Consider the following 26,861-nt stretch of genomic DNA (forward strand, 5'->3'; position numbering starts at 1 on the left):
TTGTAAGTTTTGTCCCCGGGAAGTACTTATGGACTTCTTGTGTCTTTAATTCTTGGCAGCAACTTTTGTGTTCGAAATGTCACGTAGCAATCGAAATCGAAAATGAAATTTAATTAGTTTTATAATAAAATGGTAAGCTATAATCTAACCTGAAGTTATCTTAACATAAATGATTTCAATGCAGAAATACTATAAATCAGTCTTTAATTTTATTATAGCACGTCCTTAGTAAGTCATGCGTTACGTATAAACACCAGTTGAAACTAAAGTCTACGAATGGGTCGAACATAACTGTTAATATATACAAATTTGCTTCAAAAGTTAAAGTATTATTATATCCTTTTATAAAAGTGTGAACTGTGGTTGTAAAGAAATGTAAAAAGTAATAAAATTTAATCTACAAAAGCTTAAGGATATAAATCTTCTATATGCACGCACATTTTTACAAAATAAAAACTCTAAAACATTAAAAAGAAACTCTTAAAAAAGAATTTATCCAAAATGTATTGATTTTTTTTAATTAAACTCTCGCTGACGACAAAAAAAAAAAACGGTTGGTTAATTAAGATTTAAACAAATTAATTATTCACTCTCCATTAATTTTTAAAGTCCTCATTAAAAATTATAAATCTGTTATTTCGGATACAGAATTTAAAATTTCCTCTTTTCAATGGCGATTTTAGATTTAATAGAGTTTAATAAATGGGAGCTTAGTTTGAATAAATATTTTAAAACGAGTACATTTTTGTTTTTGAAATCGTGGAGGAAACGGAATTTGGGAAAAATAAATATTGGTGGGCAGATGACGTTGATTTTGGTTCTAAAATAGTCCACAAATTCTTCCGGAGACTATTGAATTAAATTTACCCATCTGTTAAGGATGTTGCTTGTTATACAGGGAGACTTACAGATTGTCATATGAAGAGAAATATGAAACTCACATTTTTTGTATTATACATAATATGTACAAGTATGTATAATTATTTTGACATATTTTGATTGACAAAAAATAGTAGGTACTGATAAAAACTTAATTTAGCTTAATGCACTTTTAAATAACAATGAGAAATTCGTATTTTGATGGGTATTTTTTTCTTTTTTAATTTATTAACACTGGAATGTTAATATACTGTCAAAAAAAGTATTAAATGCATTTTTATGACCGATCTATGGATAAAAAAGCGAACTTTGCCCCAAGGACCTTATTACTAATCAGAAGAATCTACAAAATCTGTATAGGTATATCAAATAGTTTAAAGGTTGTTGGGACTACCATCGAAAACATGTTGAAATTTTTATAAGGTGTTAATGATACAAAACAAACTGTTTCCATAAAGCCTTTAGTATAAGTACAAATTTATTCCTACTTGGTCAATGGCAATAGGCACGTGATTTGGAATATTTCTTTTAAATTTAGGAAAAAAACCTTCAATTATGTAATAAAATGAGTAGTTAGTAAAATATCAAAAGTCCACTATGTATTTTCATTATTAATATTTTCCCCCACTATGTATTTTCATTATTAATATTTTCCCCCACTATACTGTGCATAAGAGTATCTAATTATGTAAATATACATATATGTAGGTAGTTTAGTTTTTGTTGATGTTGAAGTTTTTATGTAATTTATAAATAATTGTGTTTGAGATTTTTAAATAGTCTTAAAATCATTTATTGTTCTTACTTAACTTTGTGTATGTTTGACTATAAATTATGTCAAATCTGAAAATAAATAATGCAATCTTAAATTAAATACCAAACAAAAGATAAAAGTATTTCAAAAAAATCTGACGGACTACATCCTCGTTTCATTTTGTTTGGTTTAAAAGCTTGATTGTACATCATTAAGGAAATATCAACTTTCAGTTGAGACGCAATTAAAATGGAATTAAATTTGTTTTGCTTGAGGCCTGAGACTATGCCCAGAGTATTTATTTAATCGCACAGGCAAAGGACGTTGCCAACAAAATGATGAGGCCGATACGAAACTGTCGTGGGAATATAACCTACATCTGCTAAACTTAATAGCTTTCTTCGATTTTTTTTTGTTTTGTTTCGGCCTTAGCAAGAATATTGTTGTTGTTTGGTTTTTTGTTTACTTTTATATTCGTGATTTATAGAATTCAGATAAAAGCTTAATCTTTCTATTAAGCTACTTACTCACTGCAGAGGAATTTATTTTTATAAATAGGTACATAGTTGTAAGTTCACCTAAGAAATTGATATAGAAAAATAATTCTAAATAAAAAAACATATTTTTGGGTATGATAAGATAAATACAGATAGCTAGATATAAAAAATGATAGTTAGTATTTGTGTTGTTGTGGATTGGCTGTTTTTGCGACCTTCCAAGAATCAATAAATGAAGCTTGGGTAGAAAGAGAGTATTTATTATTTACAAACGCAATACAACGTTACGGTTTAATTTACTTCGAAATAATTACATAGTTGTTGTTAGTTAATATAATAGAGTTATCCTTATTCTCGTATATTTATTTTAATTACACTGGTCGGCGAAATAAAAAAAAAGGGATGCAAGAACATTGTTATGTGATTTTAATTGATTTAAGTGTGCAGAATTCAAAACTATTATTTGTTTTATGATGTCTAGTTTTTGGGCTATACTTATGCCATCATAAGGTATAAGGACAATAATTTCTAAATATAGATATTAATAGTACTTACCTGGGTCCTATTGCACAAAGAACTTTTTGCTTTGGCAACATTATCATAGAAATTGACAAAAATCTCTTCCACCACCAACTTTGATTAGGGTAAAGCTAAAACAAATAAGGGACGAAAACATTCAATCAGAGCAGGTGAAGCAAAAATTGTTTATATTTAAAGTCAGATATATTAAAGATATATTATTAAAACGGATACCCAGGAACCGTTGACGTGATTTTTTTTTAATTGTATGAACTCACGAGATTTTTGTTTACTTTTGAGGTAAGTTAGATAATCCCAATAACGATATTAATAAAGCGCTAAGCTCCTTAAAATTCATTTCGAGGTTAACCCTTCTTTTCGCTTAATTTATGTGTTACATACAGGAAGTAAAAATGAGAACTGTATGACCAAGAATCATAACAATGTAATGCTTGATGTAACTCGGCTAGATTTTATAATAATTCAAGTTTTATTGAAAATTTGTTTGACATTACTTTACAAGAAAAAAATAAAATCAACCATCAAACTTTTCCTTTTAATTTCGTCGCCTGAGAATTGTTTTGTCGTATACGCCAATTTTGGAATTTTGGGAAATCGCATTTTAAGGTTTGAGCTTCTATAAAAAAAAAACTGGCCGATAGATTTTTTTCAATTTTTAATAGAATATTTTGTGCGATATCTTCTTTATATTTATGTTGTCAAAATTGTCACATCTAGTTTGGCTTTCAAATTATCGGGGTTTTTACCCAAAATCAGTTTGTCGTAAACGCCACCAAAATCAACTTTTTTTCCATCCCATACACGTACGACAAAGTAGGCGCACGTACGACATTCCAATACCAAGACATAAATAAAAAAGTAAATTTTCAATTTTCACAGTTCGTTTTTATTTATTAATTAAACATTTAAAAAATAGTTTCTTATTACATAGTAGTAAAATAAATAGATTAAGAACAAAGAATAAAACAATAAATATGACCATAAACATGGAAAAAAAAATTAAAAAAAAATTTTTTTAACAAAAACTAAAAGCCATTCTATGACTATGAAACATGAAAGAAACAACAAATAAAACAATAAAACCGCGACCTTTTTTCACTTTAAGACAGCGCGCTTGAACGAAGCGCCGCCCGCGACCGACGGTCGACTTGTTGTTCTTTTGTGCTCGATACAAGATCAATAAGTGTAAAGCAATAAAACAATAAAACAGCGACCTTTTTTTCGCGAAGAACAATGGCGCCTTAAAAAAATAATTTTCGACCAGCAGGTGTTTTTGCGAGCGGGTGCAATAACAAAACTCACAGCAACCCTTTTTCGCTTCGTTCACGACAGCGCGCGTGAACAAAGAGGCGCCACGGCGAGGCGCCCATGACTACAGTCGACTTGTTGATCTTGTGTGATCGATACAAGAGCAATAAAATAATAATACAGCGACCTTTTTTTCACTTCACTTCGTTGAAGACAGCGCTCGTGAACGAAGCGACAAGATCAATAAGTGTACAAAAATAAAACAATAAAACCGCAACCTTTTTTCACTTCTTTCAAGACAGCGCGCTTGAACGAAGTGGCGCCCGCGACCGACGGTCGACTTATTGATCTTGTGTTTTTGATAGAAGATCAACAAGTGTACATATTTATGAGCCACACCCACTTCCATATTGTGTCAGATCGGTTCTTGCGACCGAGGATGAGGTCAAGATACTTGCGGCAGGAACAAACGACAAGAACCATTAATTAAACACAACATTTGAGATGTCTCTGAAATGAACTTTTTTCTTCTTTGCACCTCTAGGAATAAAGCAAAACCTCAAGTAGCGCAGAGCTTAATGCAGCCCATAGTTTTTAAAGTCGTTGTCCCTATAGCACATGAAGTCCTTATTTTCAATAAATACTTTTCTAGTAGGTATATTATATCTGTTTATATTCTATTTCGGATATATACCTACTTTTACATACATGTAAGAAAAAACAATTTTAAAATTTCTTTCGAAATTTTCTACCGTATCGGTTTTGTACGACGTACGACAAACCAATACTGAAGAAAAAAAAGCTGAAAAATACATAGAATTTTTGTCGTAAACGCCAAAAGTTGGCGCTTACGACAAACTAACGCTAATCCAATGCGTATTTTGTGGATATACGACAAAATGCACACTAATTATCTCAGTAACGGTAAACGATAGGACAAATCTGATAACAGAAATGAAAAGAGAACGTTCTAAAACCTATTACTACACATCCAGTTTAAAAAAGTCCATTTTGGCGTTTACGACAAAACAACTCTCGGGCGACGATTTGTGCTTAAATTCCTAAAACGAAAAAGAAAGAGCTTGATCAGAACATCATCTTTAATAATGTAAATTGGTTGATTAGCAGTAAGTTCATAATCATTTTTTTTTGTAGAGCCTTAGGGTTGATTAAAATCCACTCACTTTTCCTTCAATTCATCACTTCTAATAAATTGATGTAATTCAATCTTTCTTTTTCACGAACAACAAAATATTTCTTTAAGATTTTCAGAGAGGAATTCAAGGATCAAGGAAACGGGAAACAATCAAAATGTATTTGAAATAAAAATGTTAAACACTGTGCTTTCATTCGTAGGCAATCAACATAAAAGCAATCTTTCATATCATAATGCCCCTTGAGCATTGCACATCATTAAGTGTCAAATAAGAACTAATTAAAAAGCATTGATTGAACTTTTTCTTGTTCTTTTTAAGTGATAAGTTTTTGGTTTGTTCAAGATGTGAGAAAACTTTCGGCAAGTTTCTAATTTTTTTCTTTAAAAATAAAAAAGGACAATAATGAACAAAAACCAGACTGCCCAGACATGCAAAATGCACACTCAGCATAAAGGGAGTTGGAAGTATATAACTAAGTGTAGGCAAGGAGATATTTTTCTTTTAATGTACCTCGACAAAGGAAAACAAAAATTCGCATTGAAAAAAAAACTCCAAATTTACATATTGATCAATCCCGCGATTTTTTGTTACGTTATTAAAATTTTTTAGATTATTTAGTTATGTTCAACTCCGAGTGAAGAAAATGGACCTTAGTCTCTTAATTAATCTAAAAAATTTTAATAACGTAACAAAAAATCGCGGGATTGATCAATAACTTGCAAATTTTTAATATAAAAATTCTCAAGTTTTGTTCAACTCCGAGTGAAGAAAATGGACCTAAATATCGTCGCCGTAAAGCAAAAATTATTCTAAGTCACAAAAAGCTAATTTTACAGGGGACGATTTTTAAGTTTCAAATTGGTTTAAAGCGACAAGTTTCTGCTCGTTTGCCATTCAAGTTATGTTTTTTTATAAAGTTTGTTCTTTTCTCTTGAATTAAATATACAAGTTTACCTCATTAGTAGGTGCATACTATTTTTAAATATTTTTTAAAACTAAAAACCCAAAATTGGACAAAGAACAATTACGTTTTTTCCTGAAATAAAAAGTGGACTTAGAACAAGATATGATGGGACTTAGAACAATCAAGAATACTCGGGCTCATTTTCAAAAGGCTACTTCCCTGTTTTTATTGTTCTATATCCCATTAAATTATATTATCGCGGAATGAAATTTTTTTGACAAAAACGGTTTTAAAATTCGGAAAGAGCACCCTCAAATTAGTAAAACTGCATCATTAACTGATTTTCGGTAAGAAGTGGATTTAGAACAATTTTGCTTTACGCCGACGACATATAAAATAGTTACTCTAATACATATGAGCAAAGTAAAGTGCACGCACTCCCTCATATTTTAATATTTGCTTAAAGTAATAAAGCTTTTCAAAAATTCATTTTTAATTTAGTCGATTATAATGAGACCTATATATGGCCTGAAAGGGCATCAATTGTATGAAATATGATATTTTTGACGTGATAACGTCTTATAAATCGATGAATCATGGCAGCCACCACCAAAAAGTGACGCTTTCTAACGTTACACTCTCGCACTTTCGCAGTGCGGCAAAAATTTCAATTAAAAATTAAAAATAAACTATTAGAGATACAAAAATCTTCTATAGCTTATTTGAAAGATAATAACTTAAAGCTTAATACAAATGAAGGATTTTTAAAAATTCCGTCATTTAATAGGGTAAACAGGGGTAAAACGGAAAGATGAAATTTGGGCTGAAATCTAAACGCAAAGTCGTAGAGAATTGATTTTTTTTCTATAGATAGATGAGATTAATTTAAGAATAACTGCATTTAAGACAAAATTCTAAAAAATTTTGAAACTAAGCTATAACGTTTTGTTTGAACGTTGTACACGTGGTGGGGCTATGACAAAATGATGATTTTGGGTAAAAGAAATTTTTTTTGACAATTCTAAATATGCCAGGTGAAAGATGAGGGAACAAAATAAAGGGTCTGATACTGATTTTTTTCCAAAACTCTGCGTTTCGAAATATGAATTTTTGAAAAACACTTTGTTTTAGGGGTATTTTTGGGTAGCTTTTGATTTTTAGCTTTTTTTTGGAGCGTTCAAAAATTTTTCAGACTAGGAAATGTAGGTTTTGGCCTTATGCATACATGTGCAAAAAATTTGGAAACGTTTAGTGAGTTTTGATTGAATAACGGAAGAAACAAGTTTTTAAAAAAACACGTTTTTTTACCGTTTTTAACCGATTTTCATCGTTTTTTCTTTTTATCTTTTTTTCTTTAATATATACAGGAATAAAGTATATGGAGTAATGATAGACCATGACTACGACTATATGTGTGCGAAGTTGCAGCCACCAGCCAACAGCCACCAGTGTGAGAAGTACCGTAATCTCAGTCTGGAAATTCGACATAGTTGACTTTAAAAAATTCTAACTTCTCTTGTAGGAATCTTTGAAATGAGATTAATACGTCATTTTAAAGGTGAAATAATAAGCTTTTACATGGTAATTTTTTTTATAGATTGTCAAACAAAAAAATTGATTCCATAGCCTGAGAACATAAAAATAAATGTTTTGTTTGCTTTTTTTAATGAAATTTGATCGAGTTCAAAAAAATCTAGCTCTTTTTGTAGATGTCTCATAGACATGATCGATATATATATTTTAAGCTAAGACAATAAGCTTTCAGATAGTATAAAATTTTTAATAGGTTGTTAGGGGAAAAATGGAATTAATTAATTAATAATTAATTATTGAGAAGATAAAAATTCATGTTTTTTTTTGCTTTTTTTGATGAAAATGATTGTTTTCAATAAATTATTTTTATACTTCTTGCGCATTGTATAAATTTAAAAATGGTTTTATTCTTAAGAAGAAATACTTGGCTTTTAAATTGCATAATTTTTTTTTGTAAGTTTTTAAAATAAAAAATTAATATAATGAGAAAATAAAAAATGTATTTTTTTTAGCTTTTTCTTGTAAAATATGATTGTTTGAAAAAAGTAAACGCTTCAATTGACTCATTTTAAACAAAAGCACACAACCTGATTTCTGACGACGTTATCACGTAAAATCATCGTCCGTAAACCGACTTTACAGACAACCTCTTTTTTCTCATAAGACCATTTCCGGAAGTTCCTATGACGATCCTTAACTTCAAATTATAGTGTTTTTTTTTTTTCATTCCAAACTATGTATTTCCAGTCAGATTGTCTTGGTTTTTGTTCCATGAGAAATGCAGCATCAAAAAATACCATAAGATGATGTGCCATAACCTTAGATTCAAGTCATATACAATAGGTTCCATTTTAATCGGTACTGGGTATTTTCTCTACATATATATTTTTTGTGATTTTAAAATAAATATAAATACTATATTATTTCAATATTATTTTCATAAAATTTCTCCTGTAACAAATAATTTTTAGAATTTTGTTTTCTAATCGTTAACATTTTTAGCTCCGTGAAGCGACCCCAAAATTTTTGAACTAAACTTGTCTAATTCATTTCTCCACCGTTTGTCCATGTTTGTCCACCCAAGAATTTTGTTTGTTCACCCTTAAAAAAAATTTTAGAGCACATTCTTTTTTATAGGAAGTCTGAAAAATGAAAAATCGTCTTAAACGATAGACGTATAAAACCAACTGCAATCGTTTGTCCAACTCGAGTTCTTTACTTATATGTACCAAAAATCATCGTTTGCCCAGCCTCCGCTTAGGAGATGTTCCAAAAAGAATTTTTTTATAGCAACTCTCATACAAAATCATTTTTTCTAAAATCGTCAAAAAATATGTTTGTTTTTCAAAAATTCAAACGGCCATCGTTTGTCCACAAACACCACAGTGTACCTACTGAAAATTAAAAAGTCCTTAAAATCCCCAAAAAATACTTTTTTTTATTAAATTCAGACGACAATCGTTTGTTCACCTCGAGAAATGGACACAAACTAAAAATCATTTGCAAACCTTTATTTATTTTATCAAACATCAAATTAATATTTCTTTTATTTTACAGCTCCGAAAAACGTTTTTGGCAAAGTTAAAAAATAAACGCAATTAACATTAATGTAAAACAAAATAATAAAGTTTGTTTTTCAAAAATTCAAACGGCCATCGTTTGTCCACAAACACCACAGTGTACCTACTGAAAATTAAAAAGTCCTTAAAATCCCCAAAAAATACTTTTTTTTATTAAATTCAGACGACAATCGTTTGTTCACCTCGAGAAATGGACACAAACTAAAAATCATTTGCAAATCTTTATTTATTTTTAGACCAGGGTCGATAATTTTTGAAACCAAAAAAAATCATAGTAGAATGAAACCCATTGGAAAAGGAGGTGAATATGATGAAAATTAAGTGAAAAATAAATTACGGGCGAGCCGAGTTCGGGAAGTGGGTGGGTTGAGTTTTTAATGGTAAAAAATGGTATATCTCGATTTCCGGCAAAACTACAAATCCTATAGAAAAAAGTTGTATGGCAAAATTGTAGGTAATAAAAAGATCTACAACTTTTGTATCAACAATTTTTTCACATAACCTCAAAATTTATGTGAAAAATTCAAAAAACCGAGTTTTTGGTTTTTTATTTTTATCTTTTTCAAAAACAAAAATTTTTCTACGAAATTTGGTGAAAACTTACCTTATTATGTCCCAAATACACTGTAATTTATTTGATTTAAAATATTAATTTGTTCACCTTATTTTGACTTAATACCAAAAAAACACCCTAATTTTCAATCGAAAATTCACGTGTCAAAATATCAGCTTTTTTCAAAAAGTCGGTGGGCATTTCGTTCCTTAAAATATCTATTTTCTGATGGTGTAAAAAAAGTTGTACATTAGTATACTATAGAACATGTTCTAGTAAAATTCAAAAAATGAAAAAAGCTTGAATTCGAAAAAAAATTTTTATCATTGTTTACAATTTTGGCCTATTTATTCAAATTTACACTTTAATTACTCAAAAAACGTAAGATTAATCAATGTTACATGAAATCTTACGTTTTTTGAGTAATTAAAGTGTAAATTTGAATAAATAGGCCAAAATTGTAAACAATGATAAAAATTTTTTTTCGAATTCAAGCTTTTTTCATTTTTTGAATTTTACTAGAACATGTTCTATAGTATACTAATGTACAACTTTTTTTACACCATCAGAAAATAGATATTTTAAGGAACGAAATGCCCACCGACTTTTTGAAAAAAGCTGATATTTTGACACGTGAATTTTCGATTGAAAATTAGGGTGTTTTTTTGGTATTAAGTCAAAATAAGGTGAACAAATTAATATTTTAAATCAAATAAATTACAGTGTATTTGGGACATAATAAGGTAAGTTTTCACCAAATTTCGTAGAAAAATTTTTGTTTTTGAAAAAGATAAAAATAAAAAACCAAAAACTCGGTTTTTTGAATTTTTCACATAAATTTTGAGGTTATGTGAAAAAATTGTTGATACAAAATCTGTAGATCTTTTTATTACCTACAACTTTGCCATACAACTTTTTTCTATAGGATTTGTAGTTTTGCCGGAAATCGAGATATACCATTTTTTACCACTAAAAACTCAACCCACCCACTTCCCGAACTCGGCTCGCCCGTAATTTATTTTTCCTTTCATTCTTATCATATTCCCCTCCTTTTCCAATGGGTTTCATCCTACTATGATTTTTTTGTACTTTTTAATGTTTTTGAAGGCATCGGCACTGGTCTATTTATCAAACATCAAATTAATATTTCTTTTATTTTACAGCTCCGAAAAACGTTTTTGGCAAAGTTAAAAAATAAACGCAATTAACATTAATGTAAAACAAAATAATAAAGTTATATTGCGACACGGCCTTAAAAGCCATCGAATCCGAAATGTATTTTTATTCGTATTCAAAAAATTAAACAGTCTTACAAATTCTTGAAACAAGTAAGCATGAATAAAGCACAACTCTAGAAACAGGGCGTGTATGGATTGAAATTGGGGTTGGTATACGGCAATTCTAAATAATTATCGATGGTTAAAGTACGCAATAAAAAGAAATGAAATCTCCCAATTCAATTTGTTAGCTTTCAATTGCCAATAACATTGGACGAATTATATTAACGACTAAATTTCCACAAAACTACTTTAATCAATTCGAAAAATTAGTCTCTTTTCTGAATTTATATTTGTTAACATTTATATTTGCTACAATCACTCAAACTCAAATCCCTTGTTAGTGCAGATCAATTCTGTTCTTTGGAAAATCAACCTTTAGTCAAATGATTTATTTATTACATTCACGCACGAAATTCTTTCGCATATTGTATAATATGTTCCAATTTACCAAACCGTTTCCTCTGCTACAAAGACATCGCCTCTAATATATCTTGCTTTGCATTTGTAGCTTTCAAATGAAAAAGGATGGATTCTATGATGTTGTGGTTAGGTGGTCCACACCTGAAGTTACTTGTACGATGTAGCAAAGCTTATATTTTACATTTATAGATATAACGATAACGATTTTACGTTTCCATTCTGCAGCATAAAAATAATAATATGAATACAAATGTATGTGACAATATTAAAGGACTTTGTATGCCAGAATAATCATAAAAAAATCACATTTGGCCTCGCTCATTTAAATACCTTATCTCTTTTTTTATTTATTTATGCCAAGGTTTCTGTTGGAGGAGAGCTTTGTATATCAAGCAGAATAATTTGTTCAAGTTCAATTCAACTGTGCCCAAGATTGTTTTCACAGAAATATTCGCCAGGATTATTTTTTGGTTGAAGTTTTTTAAATTAATAATATCGACCAAATCATTTTAATGGAAATTCCATTCTTGTCACCTGATTTTTTACTTATATCCTTGTTTCCAACTGGATTGATTAAATTGTTCTTAATTTGGGATTGTTTTTATTTTGAATATTATGTATTATTGTTTTTTTTTTACGAATCTCCACAGTGAATGTGAAAATCAATTAGGTAGTTGTAAATAGCGAAAAAAAATCTCAAATTTTTGCGGATTTTTATTTCAACTGCTTAGTTTTCCGGTACAATCCGCTAGTCTAATGGAATACCCTATTTAAAAACACTTATAAAAATCAAAGGATATGTTTTGATATAAAAATTTCATGTTAAATCTGGGAAAGGAAAGAAGCCAAATAAAAATATAAAAAAATATGAGGAAATTTTTTCTCAACATTTCTAACCGGATGGTGGCTATTCAGCTGCATTTCTCGAATAAGAACCACCCTAATGAACATTATACTCTTAAAAATAAACAAGCAGATAGATATCTTAGAACAGTAAATGGTTAATATTTATTTGACCTTGGCCCTATTGCACCAACCACTTCGCACTCTGCATTTTGCAACTTTGCACTTTAACTTTGCGAATTCTGTTGCACCAAACTCTAATTTGCAAAGGGGAAATTATTTCTTTGAAAAGTAAAACAAAAATTCCTTCTTTGCCAAATTCGTTGCACCAACCACAGATTTGCAAAGCACAAAGTACTTTTCTAAAATTTTTTGCTAAGAATTCTTTGATTTCATTGCACCAAACCAAAAAACTTTGCACTTTCCGTTTCAAATTCTGCAAAGTTTTGCAATAATATGCAAAGACAAAATTTCATTTGCGGATGGCCTTTTCTCGTGTAAAGCTCGGGCATATTAACTAATAATTTAAAATGAATCGCTTTGAACGGCTTTTTGAAGATTAATAGTATAGTAATAGTTACGTAAGTCATCAAGAATAAATTTTGAAATTAGGAATAATTAACTATTAAGAATATTTAACTATGGTAAGTATATGAAAACAAGTTGAAGTGGCATTGTTAGAATTTGTTGTGTTCTTTTTATAAATTATTTAGGAACTATTTGTTGTTAGATAATGTCAAACGACCAATTTTTTTAGAAGAATGTCAATTCCATTATTATAACCGAAAGTCATGTTTTTATTCAAAATAAAGTAAAGTACAATAAAATTTCAAAAGATTTCATTGTTTTAGTAAAAAAAAAGAAGATTTTAACCTTTTTTTTACAACGAAAAGAAGTTGAGACTATTTACTGCTTTACTTTGCAAATTTTCAAAGTACGCAAAGTTCCATTTTTAGTTGGTGCAACGCCCGCACTTATTGCTTTGCAAAAAAAAACTTCAAAAATTGCAAAGTGCAAAGTGGGGAACTTTTAATTTTTGATGAAACGCTTTGCGTTGTTGGTTATTTAACTGAGTGAGACTGAATGCATTTTTAGTGAGTATCACTAACATTTAAAATTAATTTAATTTTTTTTTTTCTATTTTTTTTTACTGATTTATTAATAAAATAAATAAATTGACGAAATTTCAAGTGTAGGTACATGCATCATGCATGTTACTTCAATTTTAAATCCTAAAAATAAAATTTGACGTATTTTCTTTCTTAGCGCGAAATAAATCGATTTAAAAAAAATTAGGGAAGAAATGAGGAGAATCGCTGAGAGGCAAAAAAAGGAAAATTGTTTTTGTGTCTTCAACTTCCCGGAACAATCAAATGGAAAGAAAATCCTGTTTATAATTTTTGCGCTATCATTATTTGACTGTACGATAATTTAAAAAAAGGTATTACATATTGTTATTTTTGGCAGTTCCGTTATTTTTTAATATTTTTTTTCGATTTGAACTCTTTTTACTTGCGATATAGGCACTAGAGGTAATTATGTAATATTCGTAAAGAAAATAGAATTGGAGATAACAATGAGACACGACATTACAATGATTGAGAAAGCAAAAAAAGTTGTTTTCGCAATTCTGTCTGTCTATCTGTTTCTATTTCGAGCTACATCCCAAACCACAAGAGTGATTTGGTTTTGCTTGATTCCCTAGAGAAGAAATATAATATATTTTTAGGATCATTACTTGCCATGTTACCAAAATGGAAAAGTTTGTTTTTCTTACGTGTACTGTGGAAAATAAAGTCCTACACTATGATAGAATCAAAAATATAGAAAACAGATGTAGTACAGGTAAAATAGGCATTTAAAAAAAAAAATTGTTACACTCATGAAATTTGGCAAAAAGTTTGTTTTGGGATAAGAACCAAGTACAGAAAGGTCTATAGAAGTTGAGTGGAAGGGTGTTTTTTCGCGGACAAGAGGGAGGGGGTGAAAGTCAAAAATATACTGAAAAGAATTGTTTGGTGAATATCATCATAAATGACACATTTTTTCAAGGTATTTTTTGATGCTGAATCTAATGACATAAAAAAAATGTCAATACGATTGCTCTAAGAAAAGTTATTGCCGATTAAAAACAAGGGTGCTTGTTTTTTGACATCAACAGGCAAAATATAACCGAAACCAAAAATAAAATGAATCATTGGCTTTTTGGGACCAATTACAGATTTTACTGTCTCTTCGAAAAAACACCTATTTCTCAAAAAAAAAAAATAAAAAACAATCTTTCACTAAAATATTTTTATAGATTGTTTGGGTTCTTAGTTTCTGTTATAAATGAAACATTTTTACCAATTTTAATTGGTGTAACATTTTTTTCCCAGTTTTTGTGGTACTAATTTCGAATTTCATCATTTCTTAAAAAAAAAAACACCCTTTCACTCAAGATAATTTTGTACACTTTATAGATTCTTAATTCTTATACCAACCAAAACTTTTACAACAAGTTTTAAAAATTAATGAAATTTAAGTCAGCTGTTATGATACCTTTCTCACACACAACTTAACCCAACAAAAAAATAGCCTTTCACCTGCTTTATCTGAAACCTTCATCCCGAATTTTATCAGTGTAGCATTTTTTTACATGGATTTTGGTTATACAGGGTGTCCCACAGTCACCGCCCCAAATGAAAACCATGGATTCCTGAGGTCATTTTAAGTCGAAAAACTTAAGAGGTAATTTTCTCGTTCTCGTTACGTTTTCGAGTTACCACGGTTTTTATGATTTTTGTTGTCTTGTCCTTTAACTGGCCTTATCTTTGCCAAACTAAGTTTAATTTGAAAGATTTTTAACAACCAATCAAGAATTTATTACAGTTTAAGTTTGTCTCAAAACTTTTTCCACAATTTTGCATCAAACACAATTTTCTTCGTTTTTTAAGTTGTTTTTTACACTTTTATATCATTTAAGTCAAAAAAACACGTATTAGTATGAGTATGAGTATTAATTTTTTGTCCTTTTTATTAAAAAAGGCTACTGAAAGTAATTAAAAAAAAAATAAACAAACTGAAAATAATTTTTAAAGAAAAAATTAAATTAAATGAATTAAAAACTTTTTCTGAGCTGTTGTGGTTAAGAAAAGAACAAATAGATAAAGCTCAGAAAAAGTTTTTTTTAATTTTGTATTTAAAAATAATTTTTTTTTTTAATTCACTCAGTTTGTTTATTTTTTTTAATTACTTTCAGTAGCCTTTTTTATGAAATAAAACTTATTTTTTTTTATGAAAATAAACTGGACTTTAATAAAAAGGACAAAAAATTAATACTCATTAACGTGTTTTTTTTTTGACTTAAATGATATGAAAGTGTAAAAAACAACTTAAAAAACGAAGAAAATTGTGTTTTATGCAAAATTGTGGAAAAACGGTTGTCCACAGAAAAAAAGTTTTGAGACAAACTTAAACTGTAATAAATTCTTGATTGGTTGTAAAAAAAAACTTTCAAATCAAACTTAGTTTGGCAAAGAAAAGGCCAGTTAAAGGAAAAGACAGCAAAAATCATAAAAACCGTGGTAACTCGAAAACGGGACGAAAACGAGAAAATTACCTCTAAAGTTTTTCGACTTAAAATGACCTCAGGAATCTATGGTTTTGATTTGGGGCGGTGACTGTGGGATACCCTGTATTTTACCTGTTGAAGTCAAAAACAAGCACCCTTGTTTTTAATCTTAGAGCAATCGTATTGACTTTTTATGTCATTAGATTCAGTATCAAAAAATACCTTGAAAACATGTGTCATATGATGATATTCACCAAACAATTCTTTTCAGTATATTTTTGACATTCACCTATTCCCTCTTGTCAGCGGAAAAATACCCTTCTACCCAATTTTTTTTATAGACTTTTTTTTGTACTTGGTTCTTATCCCAAAAGCAAAGTTTTTGCCAAGTTTTATGAGTGTAACAATTTTTTTTTTTATTTCTTGATTTTATGTACCTACCTGTACTAATAGCGTTTATAAAGGTTAAACAAAAAATTTCTAATTTGTATCTTGATCAGTTTAGATTCAGATAGCAGATTTAAGAGAAAAAATTTACTTAACATACATATTTTGTGAAAAATTTATTACAAATTTGTTTCGTAAAATTTTTCTGTAGGTAACTCAAAAACTAGCCGAACTACAATCGAAAGTCGTAAAACGGTTCAAAACTAAATGGCGGCCAAATATGTACCGATTTTGTGGAAAATGGGGGGTTTAGTTTATGTACTATTGTTTTTTCATATTTTGAGTCCGAATTGCAGTTGCGAATTATTTGTTAGCAAAAGTCAAACTTTCCCGGACTAACTTGAAATTTACAATATCTAATAACTTTATCGCATGTATGACGAATGCCGCAAAAAGTGATTGACAGTACCCTAATAGTTGAATCAGCTTGGTTGTAGTCATTGAATTCCGCGTATAATTCCTTTTTTTTTAAAGAAAATTCATATTGCAGTAATGTGTTATATTTTTACCTTCAATAATATAACCCTCCTAAGAAAATAAAATGATATAAGTAAACATAGAGAATGAAAACACAACGGCAGTACTTTATGACACGGTTTATATACGATTAAATCTTAAATATCTATGAAAACAGATATCCTCCTTTATTAGACCCAAATTAAATAGGTTTAATAATATCTATGTACCTATAGGTAATATGCATACATAGGAAAATTTTGTTCTGAAGGATTTCTATGTAAAGTATTTTTTCATAGGACTGTAAACGTGTGTTTGGATTCTTTAAAATGTTTGCTATAAGCCTGCTGTAAATACCGTGAACTAGTATTTGATTGAATTGAAACTTCGGAGGAATGAGAAGAGATTTTATTCTCTGAATAGGTTTGACAGTCGAATCTTTGAATATAGAAAAGAAGCTTATGGAGATATTAACTTTCCAATGTTAGTACATTGTGGTTAACACACCGGTTGTGGAAATAAGTTCAGGTCGTTGAGAGGTATGGGGAGCGATTTACTCGTAAGTACCTAAGTATTACATTTAAATATAAATAATATTAAATTTGGCGAAGAAGGTTAAGAGCGAAATTCATAGTTGTTACTTGAGTTAAGATTTTTCTCGACTCCAGTTAGTTGAGAAATATTTCAAGCAATCACTCAAGGGAATTGAAAATAGGGCTGTCACTTGAGCAAAGAAAAATCTTGTCTTGAGGAAAATTTTTTCTCAAACTTGAAAATTTGACTGATTTGAATTAACTGTCATCAAAAAAACATTTTTTTAATAATTCGCACTCGTTTGTCCAACATACTCGTCGAATTCATCGTCCCACCCGTACAACTCAAATCAAATATTCGCAATTAATTTATTTTATTATAAAATTAGTGCAACTTTTAATTGTTAAATAATGAAAACAAACGCTCGCAATGACACTTGCGTTTTAATGTCAACTGACTGAAAAAAAAAACTTAAGCGTTTCCTCAAGTAAAAAAGCCTCCTCAGACTTCACTTGAAGAAAATTTCGACTCAAGTGTTGACTATGAATAAGGATTCGCTTGAGCGAATGCTTAAGATATTTCTTAACTTGAGTGACAACTATGAATTCCGCCCTAAGTCTTGCATTTATAGCAATCAACTTAAAAATAACGTTAAGTAATTAACTAGAATCATTCCGTAATTCAAGAGTAGGTACAACATAGAACCAATGTATTGAGTAAAAAAATATTCGTAACCTATTTTTATGAACGAGGGTGTATACCTACGTAGCATTCAAAGCGAGCAAAAAAAATTATGTAAGAACACTATGTGGCAGATTTGAAGACATTATAATCTACAAAAATAAATAGGGAACTGATATAAAATACATTTTATTTGTGTTATATGGTTATATTTCGTTAAATAATTTTACTTTAACAAAACGGTTTGAATTGCAAGCTTAATTTGAATGGTTTTTCTTGTTTTCTGTTGAAATGACTGCTCAACGTATAAGACGAAATTGCTTTTTCTGTCGCTTTCTATCTCTATCTCTGAGTTAATTTGACTTTGTTCTTTTGGAAATTGAAAGTTCATCACCATAGAGAATCCTGAATACAAACCGTATTTTACTTATAAATTTATTATTAAAGAAGTTAAATTATTATTAGTACATAAAAGATTTATATATTCTATAGCAACGAACCTTGGATGTACAGATAAGTGGACATGAAATTATTACTCTTTAGAATTAGTTTAAAAAGGCTAAGATCTCGTAACCAAACCCACCCATAAAGATGCAATGAAAACTTTTTCAAGGCGGTGGTATAGCGGGTGAAAGCGTGACTGTTTAGGTTCGTTAAGGTGAAAGGAGGTTTAAAGTATTATTAAATTTGTAATGAAACCAGGGAATTATTTTTTTCTTTTTCCCACTCGCTAAAGCGAGTACCTAAGATATTTTGATAAAGATCCGAAATTTCTGCTGTTAATTCGATTTCTCAACACGTTCTATGGTTCAAATATTTTGAAAGCACTTTAATACTCTAATTTTTAATTTACCTAGTGGTTTTTTTGTCCAACTTTTCCATTCAACCGTCATTCACTTTAAGAGATTTATCTGAATATTTAAGATTTAAGGCACAATCAACAAAGCCACAACAGAAATAGAAAACAACAACTCAATTAATTTTCTCGACATAAATATAACAAAATACAATAATACATTAAAATATAAAATTTACAGAAAAGAAACCACAACTGACACAATAATTCACACCACCCCCATTCACAGAAAAATATTGTCCTTTTAATAGAGCATTTAACAATAAAATGGACAAAAATGATTTTTATAATGAAATCAACATAATCAAATGCATTGCTTATAATAATGGATACAAAACAACAACAATTGACAAACTAATAAATAAAAAGAAAAAGAAAATAAACAACAGCAAAATTGCAAACACAACAACAATACAAAATCCAAAATACACATCAATAACATATACCAACAATAAATTTTACATTGGACAAACGGGTAGAACCTTTGAAGAAAGATTCAAAGAACACAAACCCAAACCAAACACTAGATCTACATATGCATTACATTTAATAGAACACAACCATAACTACACAGACATTGAAACTAACTTACAAACATTACATATATGCTGAGAAGGCAGAATTCTTGACGCGACAGAAAAATTTGAAATTTATAAAGCTTACAGACAAACACAGGACGATATACTAAACGACAAACTTACAATTAAACCAAACGCATTACATGAAACAGCAATAAAATTGAGCATAAAAAATAAAGTAAAAAGAAGACAACATATCATACAAAAGCTCAAAATTAAATAAAATCAACTAAAAGAATAAACAACAACAAAATAACAAAGAATAACAAAACTTTCACCAACAACAACAACAGAAGATCAACAACACTAAACAACAAAAGTATTCGACCTGAAGACGGAGTTGCAACTCCGAAACGCGTCGTCGTTACAAAATTAAAATAAAAAGTTGTAAAATTTAAAATTAAAACTTAAAATAAATAAATAATTAATTAAAAATAATTATGTAATTGTTTATTTTATTTTATTAAGGGCCAATTTTTCAATAGTCAGATAAACCTCAGATAGAGCTCATTCCTAGGAATAAAAGTTTTTTTTATATTGATATTTATTCTTCTGATAGTCTAACTGACGATTGAAAAATCAGGGCTAAAACAAATAAAAAGTTACAAAATTAAGAAAAATACAAATGAGAATGACAAACTAAAATAAAAAAGAATTCATTTAATCTTTGGAATAAACATCGATTCGGTTAACTTGTTGGAAATTTTTTTTAACTAACTGTAGGAAACAATTTATTAAATAGACCATTTTTTTCATTTGTTAATAAAGCTTTAAAACCCCTTTCTCTTGGTGTCCAACTTGATTAAGAGAACATTTTTCTTGCTAAATCAGGTCTTCGGCAGCTTAAAGTACGCCTCTGGCACTTTAACAGATAACAGAAAACCTAAACATTTTCCTGAATATGTTTTCATTCCAAAAGGGAAAGTTTAATTGTGGGAGATTTCGTTTTAATGATATGTAGTAAGCAGCATTGTATTTTTTAAAGTGATTTCTTATTACTTATCGGACAGTGCTTATTGGAATGAGCTAAAGTTCCACTGAGAGTAATGCATGCATTTTTGCTAAGAGAGTTTTACGCCAAAATCTATCAAATGCTTTTATAAATTATCAAGCGCAATAATTTTACTTTCTTCAAAACGATATAAAGATTTGTTAAACTGTTCGGTGAGATATATGTTCGTAGAGGTACCATCAGATCCAGTGGCGGATCTAGGGGGGGGGGTCGTGGGGGTCATGACCCCCCCCAAAACTCCAAGCATACATTCTCAAAAAATAAAATAAAACTAAATTAAATATAAAAAAGATACAAATATGTATTCTTAATAATTTTGCTAATTTTTGTTCAGTTGTAAAGGTTGGTTTCATAAAGTCAATATAAAGCATCTCATTTCTTGAGTATTTTAGAATTACTCCAGTCAAAGCGTCATTTGACCTTGCGCTGAGAGGCACTGTCTGTTTTTATTTCATGGATCGATAGGGGTATATTTAAAAGGCGTAAACCCAATTTCTCACCACCTGATCATTCTTTTTAGCGGAGTTATTCACAAAAATGCATTTTTTGGGATATTTTACTTCTAAGCTAATATCTTTGCTCCAGATTGTCGTAGACCAAAAAATAAACATACATTCTCTTCCTTATAATATTTTCTATCGTTGTATGTAATTTCATTGTATTTGAGTGAGTAAATATAAAATGGCAGCCATTTAAAATCAAATTTTTGTTGTTAAAAAACACATTTTTGTCATTATTTCGAAAAAAGCTTATATCATGATTGACATTTTTCTGGCCTATTTTGTAGCCCTGTTCATGTCCTGCATTTTAAAGAAAAAATGAGCTCTTTATCACCAAAAATGGCCGAGCTATTGATAAATGAACGCATGCAAAACCGGTGCAAAAACACCCAAAAATATTGTTTTTTGGGAATAACTCGACTTCAGAATGTCCTACGGCAAAAAATAAAGGAATGAATTGTTCGTTACAACATTTTCTATCAATTTAGTGCACAATCTTTTTTTTGAAACAAATAAAAAATAAGTAATATTAAATCAAAGTCGTTTTTTTGTTTAGCAAACTCTTGCCTTATTATTTTGCAAACGCTGCAAGTATTGGCTATTAAAATAAAATATTATTGTAGTCCTTTAAATTATCTACAATTAAAAAAAAAAATTAGCTCTCTACGACCCACACGAGCCGAGAAATTAATTTTTTAAAAAAGTTCAAAATGACCAACGAAAAACATAAGACAAATTCTCTTATAACAAGAAAAAATGAAAACAACCCCTCTCACTGAGAACTAGTATTCGAATCATAAACAGGGGAAATTTTTTTGAATTTTCGTACGGATTAATGCTTTCTTAAAATTATAATAACTCGGCTCCCGTGGGTCGTAGAAAATAATAAATTTTTAGTGAACTGGAAAATTTTTAAAAGTAAAAAATGTTTTTATAATTTATTTTAACTTTGACCTCGAACATCTTTAGAATGGTTAGATAAATGAAAAAAGTTACCAAGACCTTTTTTGTGGAGCAATCTGTTTCTTACAAGAATATGTCTTATGCGTTTGATTATATTCATTCAATTTGTTAAAAAATTAAGCACAAAATACGAATTTTTAAAGATTTTCTCGATATTTGGACCTCAAATATATATTAAACGGTTAGATAAACAAAAAATTGTTCAAGGCGCCTTTTTTAGAGCGTTCAATTTCCTTCAAGAATTTGTAAAGAAATTTGCTAAAAAGTCATTAATGATAATGATAAAAATGATTTTTTTTAGTAAAAGCTTGATGTAAAAATGGAAAATTGCGAAGCAGAGGACCTTCCCATTAATATAAAGAGTTCATATTTGGTGTGCATATTCTAGAGGTGTCTAGCAATCGATTTTTTGGAGTATAAAATAAAAAAAAAATAATTTCGATTTATTTGAATGCATATGCATATGCAGATAAAAATCATAACTTTCCTAACATCAATCATATTGTCACTTTTTTGCCTTAGCCACGTAACAAACACATCACATTTGTTTAGTTTATCTCTCTTTAATTTATTTATTTTTTTTTTAAGAAAATTTAAAGCTATGTTATGTCTTCTAATTACCTTTACCTATCATATTTTAAAATAAATATAGAATACCTACATTTTTTTTTAAATACCAAAAAATATCTTTCGAAGCCAAAAGTGAAGGTTTATTCAAATGTAAAAACAATACCAACTCTAGTGACCTTTTAATGGTAAACAATTCCAGCCCAATACACAATCTCAACTAAGTTTTTTGTTTTTTTTTGTTAAGTTTTCATAATTTATATGTACACAAATAATTTATATGTAAATGATTTATATGTAAATGATTTTGTTCAAATCAAAAACATATTTATAAAAATTTGAATTTGGTTGTCTTTTTTTTTCATCTCGGTCAGTGAGATTAAAGAGTGTTATGACCCCCCCCAAACAAAATTTCTGGATCCGCGCCTGATCAGATCACCAGCAACCTTGCTACGAAAGTCGTACTGCCGGTCATAAAGAAGCCTACACCTATATATCTACTGAAAAATATCCCAAGGTCATGTGGCCGTTTACGCCGTTTACTTGTTTTCGGTATAATGTATATGGTTCCTACACAAAGGGTCCACAGCATATTATGTATATGGATGTGATGGTGATGATTATTTGATTTGGAAATATGTATAAGATGTCTTATTCTAAAATAAAGTCCATTAAAAATGAAGAACAGTTAACGCATTCAAACCCCTTACAACACAAAATGGGCTATTTTGTACACATTTAATTTTTTTGTTTTATAGATTGGGTCTCACGCACTACCAATAGGTACTGAAACTAAGTTTTTTTTTTCTTATTAGAGCGCATTAATTACCCAAACTTATTTGCAAATAAATAGGATTTAAACTAAATTATTCAATCATAATTCAATGGCGAATTGTCTTAGTTCATTTGTTCGTCATTGGGGTTGGCGGAAACATACTTTTTTAAACTTGCTCTCATAATTTTTTACTTAAATAAGAAATGTTTGGGTGTATAGCCCACATGTGTAGATAAACAATAACTTTTTTGTGAAGGAGTGGTATTTTTATGCATGACTTTCGATGATTTCTTATCGGATTTTGTCATTTAAGATTTAACGAGCCAATGAACTTACCTATGTTAGGGACAGAAAAATAGATTTTCCAGCATGATAAAGAAAACTTTTTCACATTAAAGGCTATCTATTTTTCTTAATGGTGTTTCATGAAAGTGAATCCAAAGCAAAAATTGATTTTATGTGAAAACATTTTCGTTATCGTTCTACCCTCATAATGCACAAACTTTTGTTCACAGCTATTTTTGGAAAATGTCTTAAAAACAGTCAAGTTAATTCAAGTTGAGCTCATGCTGGTTAATGTCTTGCAAGTTAATACATTAAGGACGAATTGTAATGTGTTCATATTGACTCACAGTAATCTAAACTACAAGTTTGCTTGCACGAAATTATTTTTGATTAAAAAGGTTCTGGCAAAGGTTTGTTTTTAAGGAATTTGCTTGAGTGGTTCTCAGCACATGAAGTATTTTGTTTCATTTTCTTAAATTCAAAGAACATGTAAACTATTTTTACTTGCGATATAGGCACTATATATCAAGTTATGCATTCGTAAAAAAAAAATAGTTGAGATAGCATTTTTCCATGACATTACGATGGTAGAGAATGCCAAAAAAGTGGGTCCCGGAAGTCCGTCTGTCTGTCCGTCCGTCTGTCAGTCTGTCCTAAACGGATGAACCGATTGATGTCAAACTTGGTATGTGGCATTATTTGGCGACTCTACACAGGGGTTTTTGGAATTAATTTTTTTGGACCAAAAAAAACGGTACTTGTCATATACCGATTTTAGTAAAATTGAAATTGCTCAAAAACGGCTAGAACGATTTTGTTTAAAAAATTCAAATGTAAGTTTAAAGACAAGGTCTATCTTCTAATAAATTTATCTCCGAAAGTGCTTATTCGATTTCAACGAAATTTTTTGTAAAGATTTCATTTATATCATTTCCAAAAAAAAAATTTTTGGATTTAAAAAAAAAATTTGAAAATTTTTTTTTGAAAAAATCAAATTTTCGAAAACGGGACATTGAATTTTTTTGAAATTTTGTTTTTAGATGTTGATTAGTGATTTCTACAAAGTGGCGTACCAATTTTATTTTAAAACTTTTTTTCCAAAAAATTATTTATAAAAAACGGTTCTATCGATTTTGAAATTTTTTTTTTCTAAAAATGCATGTTAATATATCAATCAAAACTGTATACTTGTTTTGGAGGGCAATTTGATTTCAGATTTCATTTTATTTAAAAAAAAAACGAATTTTATTTTATTTTTTTTTGTTGTACCCATAGGTATAGTAGGTACCTACATTTTCCAAATTTCTATAAAAAAAGTCCCAGTCGTGCATTTTATTTTTTATGTTTTGTAATTTCAGTTAAATTGTGTTGAAAACAGAAATTAGGAATTTGTTCTGTTTTTTTTTTTTTATTTTGGTTCCATTTTGTACCAAGAATTGGGGGCTCGTTAAAGCAAACTGCGCTTCCCTTACCAAAGTACAATAAAATGCATAGTTCATACCACTTCTTCGCGATTACCCATTTTACCAAAAATTTTAAAGTAAAATTGATTTAAAAACTACAAAAAAAAGATAATTGTATTTTGTATTTTATTTCTGATTATTCAATGTCCAAACGATTTAACCACTTTATTGATTTTTTAAAAGACTGACTATTGGTATTATAAACCTCTTATACGTTATGTGTAACGTACACCTAAGTACTTCAATTTTCTGGATGTAATTCATCTACACATATACATTAGGGTGCGCCTTATATTGGGTAAAAAAATTTTTTGTTAATTTTGACCGTCCCAACCCGCCATTTGGTCTGAAAAAATTATAAAAAATTGAATAATATTTACATTATATCGTCGGCTTAGAGTGTAAACCTGCTAACTCCATTAAAGTAAATTTTACAGGAGAAAGAAAAAACTTCTCAAAATGGTTCTTGTCAATTTAAAAGAAAAATCAAAAATACCATTTTTTGTGTTGAATATAGTCTTCATTTCTATAAGAAAGCAGATTAAAAAAGACAAAAGCAAAAATTATTGGATTTAGCAGGTTTTCCTTAAAAAATAAAAACAATGCTTTTAATTGTTTACGAATAGATTTAATGATTTTCTTGTAAATACAGGGTGATTCAGCAGGAATGTGCCAAGAAAATATTCGTAGTGGAGGGAAAGGAGTATTTCCCCGCCCTATAGACAGGACAGGCAATTTTCTAAAAAATTGATTTGATTTGGAAAATAAATTACTACAAATCAGCGGTTACACCTACTATATTGTGGTGTACCTTTTTGTAAATCCAAAACCTCGTCTATTTCTTATTTAAAGCTCTTTTATGATAAAAAATTACAAAAAAATTAGTGGAAAAATATTAATTCCTTTCAAGTGAAACTTGTAATAGCTTTTATAATTCCGAAAGAACAAACATTTTCCTGGTGGAAAATTGTCAGTGTAAAACTTACAATAGGGCTGATTGACATTAAGAAGAGTATTAAATATCAATATTCAAACGTGTTAGATTGAATATTGATATTTTATATTTTATCAGTGTCGAAAACAGTATGCAACTGGTTACATAATACGGTTCTTATTCAGACGGTCTTATATATTGCATTCGGCTTTTTTCATCATCTCTCTCAGCCTCATGTTAACTTCAGGTGATTTGAAAGTCAAGGTCAGTTGTTCTTACATGTTAAGAGGATAGGTACCTACTCTTATTTTTTATTTATTAATAAGATAACTGTTGATTTAAGAATTTGTGATGGAGTTAGCAGGAATTCTTTGGGAAGAATAGAGTTAGCAGGAATTCTTTGGGAAGAATGGATTTAGCTGTTTTACTCATCACGCAATTTGGCTAACTTATAAGTGAAATTTGTTTATTTCCCTCTATTTAGCCTGGAGGGCACATTTTCTAGGAATTTGTCTTAGATTTGGAAAAAAAATTATTAAAAAAACGACGGTTATATCTACAATAACGTCCTATACCTTTTTGGAAAGCCAATCAATAACTTTTGCTTTTATTATGTTTTTAAATAAAGCTCTTTTAATTTTAATGAATAGTTTTTGAAAATTTTATTTTCAAACTCAAAATTTTGATAAAAAAAATTTCAAACAAAATTTACAAAATAATTTTTCTCAAAATAGTATGTACCTAATTAAGTACTGATTTTATTTTCAAGATTCGATACTTTTATTAATTTTAATTCAAAAAGAGAAAACAGGATGCGAAAATGTTTTGCGTTTAAGAGGAAGTGAAAAAATTAAACAAAACTACTACTACGTGGCTGGGCTTGTTGGTAAAATTAACTTATGAAATATTAAGAAAGAAGAAAATTTTTTTTTCATGAGATGGAACCATTTGACGGGTTGGGAGAATGTAATTTCAAAAGTTATAAAATAAGGCGCACCCTAATATACATACTATGTTAAATTTATATTTTTACTATTTATGTTTTTGAAAATACACAACAAAAAATAAT

General features: G+C 29.1%; 1 protein-coding gene across 1 annotated transcript in view; it reads right to left on the minus strand.

Annotated features, from left to right (window-relative positions):
- Positions 1-2,685: 2,685 nt before the first annotated feature.
- Positions 2,686-26,861, minus strand: part of LOC129905576 (polycomb protein Su(z)12-like) — a 95,814-nt gene continuing 71,638 nt past the window's right edge. The window contains exon 7 of the mRNA XM_055981081.1: positions 2,686-2,780. Coding sequence (XP_055837056.1) covers positions 2,770-2,780 — 11 coding nt within the window. The 3' untranslated portion in view covers positions 2,686-2,769. The remainder of the gene's footprint in view (positions 2,781-26,861) is intronic.

The sequence above is a fragment of the Episyrphus balteatus genome, chromosome 1 (genome assembly GCF_945859705.1).
Source record: "Episyrphus balteatus chromosome 1, idEpiBalt1.1, whole genome shotgun sequence".
In the NCBI taxonomy this organism is placed as follows: domain Eukaryota; kingdom Metazoa; phylum Arthropoda; class Insecta; order Diptera; family Syrphidae; genus Episyrphus; species Episyrphus balteatus.